Raw genomic sequence first — 16,244 nt, 5'->3', positions numbered from 1 at the left:
TTGTTTATAAGTTTATTTATCTATTAAGTTTTGTTTATATTAGTTTATGCTAAATATAGTTATTTTATATTAAGTTATGCTAGATATAATTTATATTTTACAATTTATTTTTAAGGAGATACAAAATCTTATAGTGAAACTTCATGAAATACCTTTACCAATAAAATATTTTCTTTTTGAAGTTGAAACTATGCAAGCTGAATTTTATTCTTCAGTTTCTTTGGATACCTCTATGAAATCCTATTTAGTGTTAGAAAATTCTATTTTGAATGAAGTAAGTATTTTTGTAATACAGTTTTGACACTTGTACGTGTTAGTTTATACATTTTTAAATAAATTTCTAAAGAATGATAACAGATGATACAAAGTATATAATTTGATACTTTAGATGTTATTTCATGGACTGAAACTTGATAGTAACTTCAAGTATCCTTTATTGAATCAAAAGTGTTCAAATTCTAAACTTTTCTTTATTTTTTTGGCTGTTAAATTTCGTTCTTTAAGTCTCCAAGCAAAGTCTATCAACTCAAATAATCAGGTGCATAAAATAGAAATCCTATCCAGTTTACTAACTGAAATATCTGTATGTTTGTCAACATTTTGTGTGCTTATGATAAATGAGGTAACTATGGCTACAGAGATGAAATTTTTGAAAGGTAATTTTTTATTGGATAATATTTCACTATTAATAATTTGTGTTCATATAAAAATAAATAAAAGAAATAAAAATTCATGATAGAAAAAAAGGATGAAAAAGTGGAGAAAATTTTGAGCTTGATTTACTAATAGGTAGATGTGGTAGTGGTATAGTGGTAGAGTAAATATATATAGTGGTACAATAAATATATATATATATATATTAAATGTAATATTTATTGTGCTATGTGTTCTTAGTTATGCCTGCAATTTTTTCATTCTATCAAACAAAGAGTGTATCATATATCACAGAGACTATTTATGATGAATAGATATTTTTTAATTTGACAATAGTTTTTGGTTTGGGTTGTTTATTGAACCATCAGAGGTATATAAACCAATACAATGATAAAGTAGATGATTGGTAGTATTCTCTAAAAGTTTGTTATTTTTTTTAATGAAAAAAAAGTTTAACAGTATTTTGTTTGTTTTTAAATTTTTGTATAAAAAATCCTGAATTTTTATTGACACTCAGTTTTTAAGTTTTTTACGAAACAAATTAAAAAATTTATTAAAAACTATTTTTGTCATAGCTCAATATAAAGTTTAAGCCATTATGAAAGTTTATTATTTTAAACCATTCTAAATGGTTATTATTTTAAACCATTATGAAAGGCTATTATTTTAAACCATTCTAAATGGTTATTATTTTAACCCATTATGAAAGTTTATTATTTTAAACCATTATGAAAGGTTATTATTTTAACCCATTATGAAAGGTTATTATTTTAAACCATTGTAAATGGTTATTATTTTAACCCATTGTAAATGGTTATTATTTTAAGCCATTGTAAATGGTGATTATTTTAATCCATTCTAAATGGTTATTATTTTAAGCCATTATAAAAGTTTATTATTTTAACCTATTCTAAATGGTTATTATTTTAAGCCATTGTAAATGGTTATTATTTTAATCCATTATAAATGGTTATTAATAAGTGGTTATTATTTTTCATTCATTGGCTAATGAATTAACTTTATGTTGATTCAAAGTTGATTTTTTTTTTCTTACTTTTTTTTTACTTTTTTTTTTTGGTGGAAGTACTTTTCAAGATGTTATTAACAAAATATTATTATTATTTTTACACTGTTTACAGCTATTTAAAATTATTGTAAAAAATAGTATATAGCACTTCATTTTGTTTTTACAAACATCCTTTTTCTTTCAAAAGCTTCACGACTTGATTCTTGAATTCCTTCCTGTCAAGCAAGTTAAATTTATTTGGCATTTTGTTGCACAGTTTTATCCCATTGCAAAAGATAGACTTTTTTCCGCTTTTTATGTTGTGGATTTTTAAGTGATAATTATTTCCATTTCTTGTAAAATAATGGTGTACTTCATTGTTTTTTATACAAAACACTTGAAAGACATTTATTTTCTGTAGTTGAATAGTATTGTGTAAAAATGTAAATACTTTCATTTGAATATTGTCTTTTATAGATAGCCAGTTTAATCTAGACAACATATCATTGCTATGTGTGAACCAGTCACATTTTAAAATTGTTCTCATAGCTTTGCAACTTTTGTAGCATTAGTAACTTTTGTATTTGAATATCATTTTCATTTGCATCAAAGAATAATGAAACACAGTATTCAAAATGAGGTGCAATAATTGTATTAAAAATTATTGTTTTGGTCCACCTAGATACCTACCAACTCTTATAAGATAACCAGACATCTTAGCAATTTTAGCTGCAGTATCGGTAATGTGTTCAGAAAAATTCAAATTGCAGTCATATTTAATACCCAGGTATTTTACATATCACTGAATTTAACTATTTCATTTTCAAGCTTTACATATCTGTTAGGATTTTTTTTCAGTGATTCTTAAATATTTTAACTTGGAACTTGTAATCAACATACTCATTGGTTTACTAGCATTTAGTTTCAATCAATTTTCAATAAACCAGACACTAAGTACTTCCAATTCATCATTTAACTTTATCATCAAATCTTCGTAATTTTTACCTTTAGTGTAGACTAATATGTCATCTGCAAATAGATTAATGTTTACATATCGGGTAGCACTGCCAATATCATTCATGTATATTAGAAATAAAAGGGGCCCTAGTACTGATTCTTGGGGCACACCTATCTCACAGTGATAACTGATCACCAATTCTTACTCTTTGAGTTTTTCCTGTTAAGTAGCTTATAATCCATTGAAGTACTACTCCTCCCACTTTGTAACACTTTCTATTGACTGTTTTAAATGCTCTTTATGGTATGTTCATCTAACATAACTGTGATGATGAACATACCGCTATCAATTGCTTCCCTCTATTTTGAAATGAGTAGATAAACTAGTAGAGTGATTTTTTCGGAAGCCAAATTGACTTTTATTAAATAGCATATTTTCTTCAAAATAAGTAGATAACTGTAAATGTACACATAATTCAAGAACCTTTTCATACACTGCTAACATATTTAGTGGTCTCATGTCTTGTGGTAATTTGGGTTATATCACTTTCTGTATGGGTATTATAGTGGATCTTTTCCAAGTTTTAGGTACGAAACCTATTTTTAAAGATAGATTAATTATTCTCAGCAAGTTTGAACCAATGACTGGATATACTTTTTTTTTAATTGATACCTTCATATCCTCACACATACATTTTTTATCTTTAAGGTCATTTACTATTTTGTCAAATTGATATTTAGAAATTTCTTTAAATTTATTTATTCCACTAACATGCTGTGATATCTTTATGTGAGCAACAGCCAGGTAATTGTTTAATTTTCTTATCAATTTTTCAATATCAAGAATACTCTGAATGAGAAATTCATTGTATTTATCAGCAATCGATTTTTCATTTAAATCATCAAATGTGTTCTTCCCATATATTCCCATCAAATGTGATCTTTGCATATATTAAATTAGGCTTTACACCTAGTTTCAATAAGAGTTTTTAAGGTCTTCCACATGGCAATACTGTCATTTTTAAGCATATCAATTTTCGTTTTAAAATACTCTGCTTTCAACTTTCTCAATAAGTAGGTTTTGATATTTCTACATTTTTTATAAACTCTGTATTGAGACAACTTTCTTTGTTCACTTCAAGTTTTCTCATTGTTTTAAATTTACTCCACTCAAGACTCGCTTTTTTACTTGCTGTCAACAACTTTGGATTACTCATCCATTTATAGTAAGAATTCCTATTGTTATTTGAAATAATTTTTGTTTGTACTACTGTGTTTATAGTTTCTCAAATACTATTAATGAATTGTTCAGCCATTTTATCAATATTTAGTTTCCTGAATTCATCCTCTTTTTCTGCAAGCTTGACTTTTAATATATTCTCTGATTAAAAGTGTACATCCCCAGTATGCGTGCTAGAAGATTATACACTTCTGGAGGTGTAATACTTAAATTTAATATCACAATCCAAGTATGTCAGTCACATGTGTTTCAGTTAAACCAATAACTTCAGGTTTGTATTCTAGTGAATATTTTTAAACTTCACTTTTTTTTATCAATAAGACCATTAATATTTAACAATACACATTTACTCAAGGTAAATTTGGTTGCTATTAAACTCTTGACTTAACTTTCTCTCTTACATCATTGAATAGTGGACATTTTCTCTGATGTGCAAAGTGGTCACATGCATGATTGTTGTTTTCTTTATTAAACCAACAGCAATGAATGCATAATTTCTCTTGATAATCACAATTATAAGACTCGTGGTTTCTTGCACAATACTTTCAGGTACTTGCACAATACTTACAGGTTCATCATGTTTGTAATTTTTTGAAATTTGTCTGTAGCCTTGACAGTTGTAACAAATAATGACATTTATATGATTACAAATATGAACTACCTGCCAATTCACAGATAATCGGAAATTTCTTTTCTCCATCATGTAATTTTTTGTTTTTTTATCTGCGTCAAAGATAATCAGTTCACTAGTTTTGTTTCTGATAAGTTTTTTCTTAACCATGTTTAGAGTAGCATCAGGTGTAGGACATGTAATAGGATTTTATTCACTTTGATAATTTTCTTTTTGAGTTGTTTATTATTTTCATTTAAATCTAGACTCGTTATTTCTACGGACATCTCTAATCTTCTGAGCTTCTTACTATTATCATAATTATGTATTACCACTTTGTCACCTATTTCCTCATTAATATGTTCAACTAATTTTTTCATAAATTCAGGATACTCACACAGCACTACTATACCTCCATTGAGTTTTTTCTAAATTTTATGAACACCACTTTTTAACTGTTTATTTTTTGCATTATTAGTTACAAGTTGGATTGTATCATTTTTCGTACTTGGAGAAATTTGCCTTATAACCATTTCACTAAAGTATTTATTTTTTTTCATCATCATCCAAGGTAGTATGTACTACTTTTTTTACTTTTTTATTAACAGAAAGACATGGAGGTATGATGTTATCTGACTCTATAGAGACTTCGCTTATTTGTTTATTTACTTGGCACTGTAATTTAGTATTAAATACTAACATAGATTTTATTTCATCATTTAGTTTCATATTTTCGTTTAGTAAATACATTAATAATTTGTTGTTGTTGTTGTCATTCATTTTGGTTTTGTTTAGATCCTTTGGGATTTGATTTATCGTACTATTATTTTTACATTTGTTACAAAACCATTTTAAGTTAACAGAACAATCTGGTGCACAGATAAATTTAAATTCCTTTTCCGATAGCTGAGAATATTCTTTGTGAGACCATGTAGCACATACTCCTTCGTGTTTGATGGACTCATGATTTTCTTTAATTATATCATTACACTCGTTACATTTGTATATGATGCTTTGTTTACTATCATTATTTTGTCTATCGATTGGTATGGTTGCAATTTTGTTCTGATTCTTCGTCTTTTTTGTGTTTGGTTTATTCATATAAATTTTTTTTCATTTTAAGATTATTATTTTTAAAGATCTCTCTTAATAATTAACTGATAGTTATAGTTTAAGTATTTCATTTCTTTTTTTAATATTCACTTTCTTTATATTTTGATATTACAAAAACATGTCTACCATCTTTATTATAACCGCACTCTGTCTTTTTATGAGAAAGCAGGCAACAGCGCCAGCAAGTTTTTTTTTGCTAATTTATATTAATATGCCAAAAATTGGTTTAAATCTTTATTTTTATTAGAACTTATTAAACAGGCACTAAAGAGTTTCAGTATGTGTTTTTTTCGGTATGTGTTTATTATATTAGGAAAAAGCTCACTTTAAAGAAAAAATAGAACACATGCTTCAACCAACACATTCTTTGATTAAAAGATTTATTTATCTATCAGTATACCCAACCAAAACAACAATTAATTTAAACAAAAACACTTTAAAATTAAAGTTTATTTATTAAAATTGACAAACTAATTATCAAAAAGAAAAAAACTACTAAATGATAATTTACAAAAAATTTAAATTTTATAAGTTTCGTTTAAAAATTTCTAATTAATAAATAAGTTTTATGATATTTTTATTACATAATCATGAGATCATTAATACTTTAATGATCTCATAATCATCTAAAGATAATCTCATATAAATGTGTGTGTGTGTGTGTATATATATATATATCTTTAGTGTTGATATCGTAAGTAAGAAGACGTCAATTAATAAAAATTCTCTTAATACAATGTTCGAAATTTATGCCAGATTATGGTTACCAGCATCATCAGCTTGTAAAAAGTTTATACAAAAATTTTTTTGTAACGTTAAATATAAATAAATATTAAAAAATTAAAAATATTTAAATATATTTATAAATTAAATATTAATTAATTAAATAAATTAAATATTAAAAATAAATAGTTTAAAATTAACTGGCGCTAGCAGTTGAATGGCTTTTTTCTTGCTTATGTAAAAATGTAAAAAACAGAGTCCAAAATTTAGTTTTCACAAACTGTCCATTATCTAAATTAATTCCATCATGTAAAGGTAAACATTGGAACCTCTGTATTTCAAGAGCTTCGCGCAGTTTTTGATCAAATTTTTTTGTTTCAACTTTTTTTAAATTGTTTTTACATTTTCCCACTTTATTTCTTGTGAGCAAAACTTATTATGGGTGGCTATTGCAGACTGATGTTTCCCCTCGTTTAAGCATTTTAGATGTTGCTGAGTTCGAATCCTAATTGGAAGTTTAGTTTTGCCTAAGTATCTCTTTGAGCATCTGCATTCAATCAAATAAGTTCCGGGTTGACTATTATTTGGCAATTTAGTTTTTTTTTTTGACGTTCTTAAATTTGGGATTGATTTGAAGACTACTCTATAGCCAGCTTTTTGAAATATTTTCCTTAGTTTCGGGGATGTTGATGGTATCCATTGTAGTGATACAGTAGGGAGGTGAAGAGAGTCTGATTGAATTTTGTTGATTTTTAGGGACCATTTATTTCCAATTGAGTTTGCAATCTGTTTAAGTTGGCATATGTTGTACCCATTTTCGTTAAACATTTGAATAAGGAAATTAATCTCATAATGTAAATATAAATTACTGCATGTAGAATAAGCCCTGTGAACGTAACCTTTAAATATTGCGTTTAAAATCTTATGGTCATGATTTGAATGAGGTTTAATTTGGATATTAGTAATGGCTTCCCTAAACAAAGTGTAAACAAGACTCTATGAGTTGTCTTGTTTCAGATATAGTAAGCTTAGTAGAATATTTGTATTAATCATCTTTATTTAAATGGTCTTTAAGAATTAAAGTGACTTCTTTTAGTGGTATTGATGGATACAAATTTATTACATCAAATGAAACTTGAACCTCGTTTTTATCAATCTCCCATAAATTTGCTTTACTAATAAAATCGAAAGAATTTTTCAGACGTGTTTGATTTTTGTTTAAGTCAGGTTGTATTTTCTTTACTAAGTTGTTCGAAATTCCATAATTAGGAGTGCCAATAGTTGACATAACTATTCTTATTTTTGAAAATTGCTGTTTTTTATTAAGTTGTGAGAGATAAATTTTAATTTTAATAGCACTATTAGAAGAAGATCATTTTGGTTTTTTGAAATATTGACATCGCACATATATTTATATATAAACATATATATATAATACATAAGCATATATTTATATTTATATATATATATATATTTATATATATATTCATATATATATATAAATATATTTATATATATATATATATATATATATATATATATATATATATATATATATATATATATATATATATATATATATATATATATGTATGTATATATATATATATATATATATATATATATATATATAAATCCCATCTAATATATATATATATATATATATATATATATATATATATATATATATATATATATATATATTATATTATATATATGTATATATAATACATTTACATATATATATTTATATATATATATATTCATATATATATATATATATATATTTATATATATATATATTCATATATGTATATATATGTATATTCATGTATATATATATATATATACATACATATACATATATTTATATATATCTATATATAAATCCCATCTAATATATATATATATATATATATATATATATATATATATATATATATGAATATACATATATATATATATATATTCATATATATATAAATATATATATATATAATAAATTAAATTAGTAAAAACACTTATCTAATTTCATATAAAAATATATATATATAATACATATACATATACATGGAAAAAAACACATCTAAACTTTTTACAGTATTTGTGTTAATTAGGTATAATATATATTAAATATTTCTCAACTGGGAGGTAATCCACTGTTATTCAGGGTGGTAGCCCTCCCACTGTCACAGCAATATAAAGAAAGCACATAATTTAACATTCCTTCATTTTGTGCAAGATATTATGGTTAATAAAATTGATGCAAATGGTTACTCAGCCATTAAAAGCTTAGCACCGTCTATCGCACACCTCGATATCTGGATAATGGAGCTCCTTAACATCATTTCAGAACAGAAAGCTACTATCAACCTGCAAGCCAACCAAATAAAAAAACTTGAACAAAAAATAGCAGTTATTGAAACCAAAATCAACTCTCAACCAGCCACCCAATCCTTCCCACACCAGCCATCCTGGAGTAATATTGTCAGAAACAAGCCAAACTCATTGCCACAAATTGGTCAAGTCCTTGTCGAACTAAAGCAAGCAGCTAAACGTGAAAAGAATATAATAATGTTTGGTGTCCCAGAACCAGTGTCCATAGCAAATGTCACCCAAACACCACCATCAGCGTTACCCTGCATCACAGAGATCCTAAATGCTATAGGTCTTACCAATGATGATGTTAGTTTCTCCAAGCGTCTTAACACGAAAAAAGCATCAAATTGTTGGCCTATTGTTGTAGAATTCAAGAACATTACTAACAAAATATTAGCTCTGATAAACTCTCGCAAACTCGCTACACATAAGAATTTCAAGACATACAGAGTCAGTCCTGACTTGTCTTCTGCTGAAAGAGAACTTGAGTACCAACTACGCAAAGACCGCAACATTCGTAATGATAAACTACGTAATGATAACCCTGATGCACCCTTTCACTGGGGCATTCGCGATGGAGCAATCGTCAAGATCCACGGTGCCCTTACTTCTCGCTCCACCCTAACTAACTAGCATTAATCTCAACACCAATCGCTTACCAACCATCTGCACCACTAATATGTGCTCACTCTGTAACAAAATTGAGATTTTTAATCAATTTCTTATAGATACTAACATTGACACTGCCTGTTTAACTGAAACCTGGCTTAACCCCAGTGGTAAGCAAATTATTCTTTCTCAAATCAATAATAATTACACTAGCATAAGCACTGAACGTCAAGATCGCATGGGTGGTGGTACTGTTATATTCATAAACAAAAAATACTCAGATAAAATAGAAAAAATAAAATTAACTACAGACTACTCGTTTAACTTGATGCCTAAACAAGAAATCGAACTAACAATCGCTTGTGTGTACCCTAAATTACTCCCCCGAGGATACTCTTCTTGCCTAGTTATATGTGCCGATATCCCGGTTTGGTCTAAAAGTGAACAGTGCAATGCATCTTATCAACTTGCACAACTCATTGAACCAGCCATAACTCGTTGCACAATCGGCAATAAACCACTAATATTTCTTGCAGGGGATCTAAATAGCTGCCCTACTGACTTTATTTGTCGTTCTCACCAACTCATTCATCTGAATACACACGCCACCAGAAAAACATCTATTCTTGACATCATCTTGAGTAATGCCCTTAAATGCTATGTGTCGAGTACCCTTCCTAGTTTTGGTAATTCGGATCACCTTGTTGTAGTTAGTCAACCTCCTCTAAATCTCTATAAATCTACTCGCCCGGTTCCCCACAAGGTTGCTTACCGGTCAGGTAGAATTGCTGACACTGTTGCACTGATACGATCTACCAATATTGAAATCTTAGTTGATTCACCACATGAAATACAAGTTGCTTGCAACAACTTTTATCATTCTATACTCTCTGCCCAAGACATCTGCCAACCTCTAAAATTAACAACGCTAGTTAACCCTAAGCTTTGGATGACACCACTTATTCAAGGCCTTATAAAAGAGCGTCAAAAACTCTTTTTCTCCGGGTACTACAAAGAGTGGAAAGCACTTGCAAATCGAATTAGTAAACTAATTACCAAAAGAAAGAGAATCTATAACAGGCGTTTCACTACTAGAAAAACAGATTTTTGGCGTGAAATCAGTCTTGCTGATAAAGATCAAATTGCAACCCCTATCTCTGAGACACTAGCGAACCAATTAAATAAACATTTTCAAAGTGTTTGGACTGGCAAGAAACAACCCAGCCTCTCATACTTCATAAACCGAGAGGCAAATCCGCCTACTACCCCCATTTTTACCTTTAATAACATTGTCAGCCAACTCAGCAAACTCAAACCAGGTTCCTCAGGACTAGATGATCTCTCTCCGTTTTCACTCAAATCTGCTCGCTTTGAAATTGCCTCATCACTCTGCATCCTATTCAACCACCTCATAAAAAACAGTTACCTACCTGACCAATGGAAATCAGCAAACATAACACTGATTCCAAAAATTTCTAACCCACAATTGTCTAATGACTATTGACCAATTGCCATTACATCTGCATTATGTAAAGTTTTTGAACGTATTATTACCATATTCATTGTCCATCACACCAAGCCCTTATAGGTCTCAAACAGTTCGGTTTCCTTCCAGGCCAAAGTACGATGGACGCTATTATTCAAATTATAGAGGACTGAAGTCATGCGAAAGATAACAACAAATCAATTTATGCAATATTCTTTGATTTCGAAAAAGCTTTTGATCTTGTCAGTCATGACAAGTTACTGTTAAAGTTAGTGAATATTCTACCTAGCTGGCTCACCTCTTGGATCGCAGCTTACTTATCTAACCGTCAACAAAGAATTAAAACAAATGATCACACCACTGACTGGAAATGTATCGAAGCAGGTGTACTTCAGGGTAGTGTTCTAGGTCCAATCCTGTTCATTCTATTTATTTCTGACATTAACGTCTATCTTCCACCTGAAACCATCCTCGAAAAATATGCTGATGACATACTGACCTATATAATTAATGATAAAGTTCCTACCAACCTGCCTCAATCCATTGTTGATGGCGTCGCTCTTTGGCCTAAGGTAAATAGAATGAAACTTAATGGCCCGAAATGTTGAAATAGTCAGTAGCCACAAATATCTTGGAATCATGCTCAATGAGAATATTGATTGGGATGAACAATGGACAAAAGTTCATAACAATATAAAATCAGTACCATATCTGCTCAAACGTCTTAAGCAAATTGGACACACTCAGCCAAACCTTTTACAGGTCTACCAATCTTACGCTATTAGCCACTTGATATATAGTGCTCCTATTCTCACTTCGTGCAGTGCTGCTGCAAAAAGAGAGATCCAACATTTTCATAAAAATGCCCTACAAATTATTGGAATTAATGTAACCAATTCAAGCAGCTTCAATATTATTTTTGACATTGAAGAGTTACTTGACAGGATCTGTATTAATACACTCAAAAAGATCCTTGCAGACCCATGCCATCCTATAACTACTAAATTAACTCAAACCAACAGCAGAAGCCCTAATAGATTCCCATATGCTCTTAACCCCGCAAAAACAACTACTTACCAAAAAACCTTTATTCAAAAATACCTCCAAATCCTTCGGATTCTTTGAAAAGGATTTGGAGGTATTCAAAAATACCTCCGAATCCTCCCAATCCTTTTCAATGCATAAATAATATGTTCCTCCCCTGTATTCTTGGCAAAATAATAATATTAAAGGACAGATAAAATTGTACAATTCATCACTTGTAATCCTTATTAATTTTAAATAAAGATTTATAAAATAAATAAAATATATATATATATATATATATATTCATATATATATATATATATATTTATATTCATATATATGTATATTCATATATATATATATATATATATATATATATATATATATATATATATATATATATATATATATATATATATATATATATATATATATATAAATGTATATATATATATATATATATAAACATATATATATATAATACATATACATATATTTATATATATATATAAATATATATATATTTATATATATATATATATATATATGTATAAATATATATATATATATATATATATATATATATAATACATATATATATATATATATATATATATATATATATATATATATATATATATATATATATATATATATATATATATATATATATATATATATATATATATGTTTATATATATATATATATTCATATATATATATATATATACAATACATATACATATACATATATATATATATTTATATATATATATTCATATATATATATATATATATATATATATATATTAGGGATATGACTTTTTAATTTTTTTTCAAATAAAATGTTTCCTGTATCATAAATCGATGAACTTTTACCTAAAATCATGAAAAAAGGCCCAAATAGCTTTCTGCAACAAAAAAAGGTCACCCCCAAAATAAAAATTTGATTTACCATTTTTATACATTCATTTTTGACCGATGTTTTAATCTTAAGCTTAATTCTCAGCTTAATTCTATTTATTTCATTATTTTGTTATGAATTTATAAATATAACGCCACACGTTACCATGGCAACGAAACGGCCGTGTGCCGGCAAATACTTGGAATTGTTATGTGATGACGTCATTGTGTTACCACGGTGATATAGACGACTGTAACAGACTGTAGAAGGTTATAGAACTTAGTAGAACATTCTGGAAGCTCTAAATAATTATATAAGCGAGCTGCTGTCAGAGCTCAGTGTTGATAGTGTGAATAGTTCTATGAAGTACTCTGTGTGTAACTGAGCTAATAAGGAACTACTGTAGCGAACTAAAGACGCTGTAAGTGTACGAAGTATAAGTAGTTGTAGCATTATCGTTAGGATACGGACTGGATTATCGAACTGTTATCAACATTGACTGGATTATGGAACTATAATTGGATTACTATACAGTTAAAGTATTTTATTAATTAAACGACTTTATTAAACGGATATTTACGCTCAGCTATCCGTAAAGTCGTAACAATATTATATGATGTCTCACAAGAAAAGTCATACCACAGTAACAAAGAACAAGAAGACTTGGACTAAAAATTTGGTGAGATTTCAAGAGTCACACAGAAGAAGAGGAAGCGTGGCTGTAGAAGAACATTCACTCAATGAAAAATCCAGAATACCACTTCAATTGCAGATCGTAGGAAGATACCAGTTTCTCGGAGCATATGTTAAAGGAAGAAAAGAACGAATAGACCAAATTTCTAAGGAAATTACAAAATTGTGGGACAATAAACTGAATTTTCCACGTGTGTCTGATCAAGTGATAAGAGCAAAGCTTATGAAGGTGCTGAAGGTCTATGATGAATGTGTCAAGCGTGGAAAATATGATGTTCTCAATGCATTATTTGACATCACGAAAGTGAATGGCCAGTGGTTATCCTCGGAAGATAAACGTCTATACCACCTACAAAAAGAAAGTAAAGGACAGGTGGGGTACTCAACAGGACAAGTGGCAAGTAAAGAAACCATTCACCCTTCCAAGAGAAGGAAAGTCCAGTCTGGAACAGCAATACCTTCGACATCACAAGTCCTGTCTACCACAGACAGTGGTACTGAATCTGAAAACTGCAAAAGTAAAAGTGAAGATGATGAAGACGACGACGGTGATAAAGACGATGATGAGGACACTCAGAAAAAAACTAGAAAGCACTACAAAAGTAAATTTGCTGTAAGTATGGTTACATCAAGTGGAGTTTCCACAAAGAAAGCTGCTAAAATATGCAATGTATTATCACAACAAGGTATTGATATTCCAACTCCAAGTCAATCAGCAATTTACAAGTCCATATTCAAAGAGGCAGGTAAATTAAAAAAAGAAATGATACAACAACTTAAAATGGAACAGTGGTCCTTACACTTTGACGGCAAACGAATAGATGATAAGGAATATCAGGTAGTTGTACTTCAGAATGAAAGAACTGACGTGAAACTTGATGCACTGCGTTTAAAAGATGGCAAAGCTGAAACTGTTGCTGAAAAAATTGCCAAACTTATTGATGAATACAATTTGTGGAATTCAATTAAGATGATCATTACTGATACAACAAACGTCAATACTGGGAAGAGAAATGGAGTTGTTGTGAAGTTGCAACGTATGTTTAAATTAAAGGGTGTCACAATACCACAATTTATCGGTTGTCAGCATCACGTACTAGACAGGATTCTCCGTCTGGTGATGGACGAAGAACTTGGGGGTGATACCAAATCTCCAAACATTGAATACCCATTTGTGTCTGAACTGTTGAATAAGTATGATGAACTGAAGGATAAGTTTGTGAATGGAACTGTAGAAATTCTTGATAAATCAGGGTGGAGAGACGATATGAAGTTTTTGTACCATTTAACAAGAGTGTTTAGGTTCTATGAAGAACAAAGAAACTTCCCTCTGATTCACTTTCAGAACATTCCTAATATGAGCAATGCCAGATGGAACTCAAGAGCCATTCTCGCCATTCTGGCGTTCATTCTTATGCCTGAAGCGAGAAAGAATTTGGAGAAGGTTTGCAGGTTCATTTCATATGAGTGGGCAGAACATTGGTTTAGTAGTCAAAAGTACAATGACAATGACTTCAAGAATTTATCTGATGTATTGAAGCCTTACAAAAAGGCATTGCAGTCATTCAAAAATCACTGGAAGAAAGAGCCATCCGTCATCGACATACCACGAAGTAATCAGATAGCTGAACGTGCAATCAAGGTGATGCAAGACCTGTATGCTTCCTGCAGAAAGAAAGACAAACTGCAACTTCGATTCATTCTAAGTAATAAGCGCTAGACTCTTTATGAGACGTGAGCATCATGTGACCCATGTACTAAACACAGTAGGCCTATAGACACAGACAGTTATGTATATTGTTGTACTAGACGCTTTGATACTGTTAATTTTGTAATACTTGTATAATTATATATCACATAATGTTTTTTGTTATATCACAGTACATGTTGCATAAATAAATAAAATAACAACAGGAGTATGACTCTTACAACATCTTCAGCCTTTAATATTCATTTACTGTACAAAAGTGTACCTATTGAAAATTCGATTTTTTGGTTTTGGGGTGACCTTTTTTCAAAATATGTCAAAATGAAACATCTATTCGTTCTTTTTACATAAAAGTTCATTGAATTACGATACAGGCCTAGTAGGTTGCAAAAAAGTCATATCCCTAATATATATATATATAATACATATATATATAATTCATATATATATATATATATACATATATATATAAATATATATATATATATGTAAATATACATATATACATATATATATATATATATATATATATGTATATGTAAATATATATATATATATATATATATATATATATATATATATATATATATATACTATATATATATATATATATATATATATATATAGATTTATATATATATATATAAATATATATATATATGTATATGTATATATATATATATATATATAGGTTATAAAAAATCCAAAACATTAAGTTTTAGCGCTTATTTAATTTTTATATAAATTTAGTTATAAGGATCTATTTATTCATTATTTCTAAAGAACATAGTTAGTTATGAACATACTTACTTCAAAGTTGGATTCATTGGACCAGATTACTTTACTCCATTTTGCAGATGTCCAATCTTTGTGACGTCCATTCTTATCTTTTTTTCTTATTTTTTTCTAAGAGCCAAGGTTTTTTTCTTGCCTTGCAATCTCTCAATCCACATTCTGGCAATCTTTTTCTAACAGCTTGTGCAGAAATATTGGCTCCAGTTGCCTCTGCAAGGTCATGTGATAGTGTCAAAGACAGTTTACAATGATTTTCCAAAGCCATTCGTAATATCATTTAGTCTTCTTGAGCTGTAGTTTTCTTTCTTCTTCCAGTTCGACGTCTACTTATATATATATAA

At 28.7% G+C, this 16,244-nt stretch overlaps 1 protein-coding gene across 2 annotated transcripts in view; it reads left to right on the top strand.

The window, feature by feature from the left end:
• The window catches only part of LOC136071831 (cilia- and flagella-associated protein 54-like), a 128,072-nt gene that overhangs the window by 106,182 nt on the left and 5,646 nt on the right, over nt 1–16,244 (top strand). For both annotated transcript variants that reach the window (XM_065797279.1, XM_065797278.1), the window contains exons 43-44: nt 116–274; nt 389–656. In XM_065797279.1, coding sequence (XP_065653351.1) covers nt 116–274; nt 389–656 — 427 coding nt within the window. The remainder of the gene's footprint in view (nt 1–115; nt 275–388; nt 657–16,244) is intronic.

Source organism: Hydra vulgaris, chromosome 05, assembly GCF_038396675.1.
Source record: "Hydra vulgaris chromosome 05, alternate assembly HydraT2T_AEP".
NCBI classification, from domain to species: Eukaryota; Metazoa; Cnidaria; class Hydrozoa; order Anthoathecata; family Hydridae; genus Hydra; species Hydra vulgaris.
The sequence above is the reverse complement of the archived record's forward strand: the minus strand, read 5'-3'. Positions and strand labels throughout refer to the sequence as shown.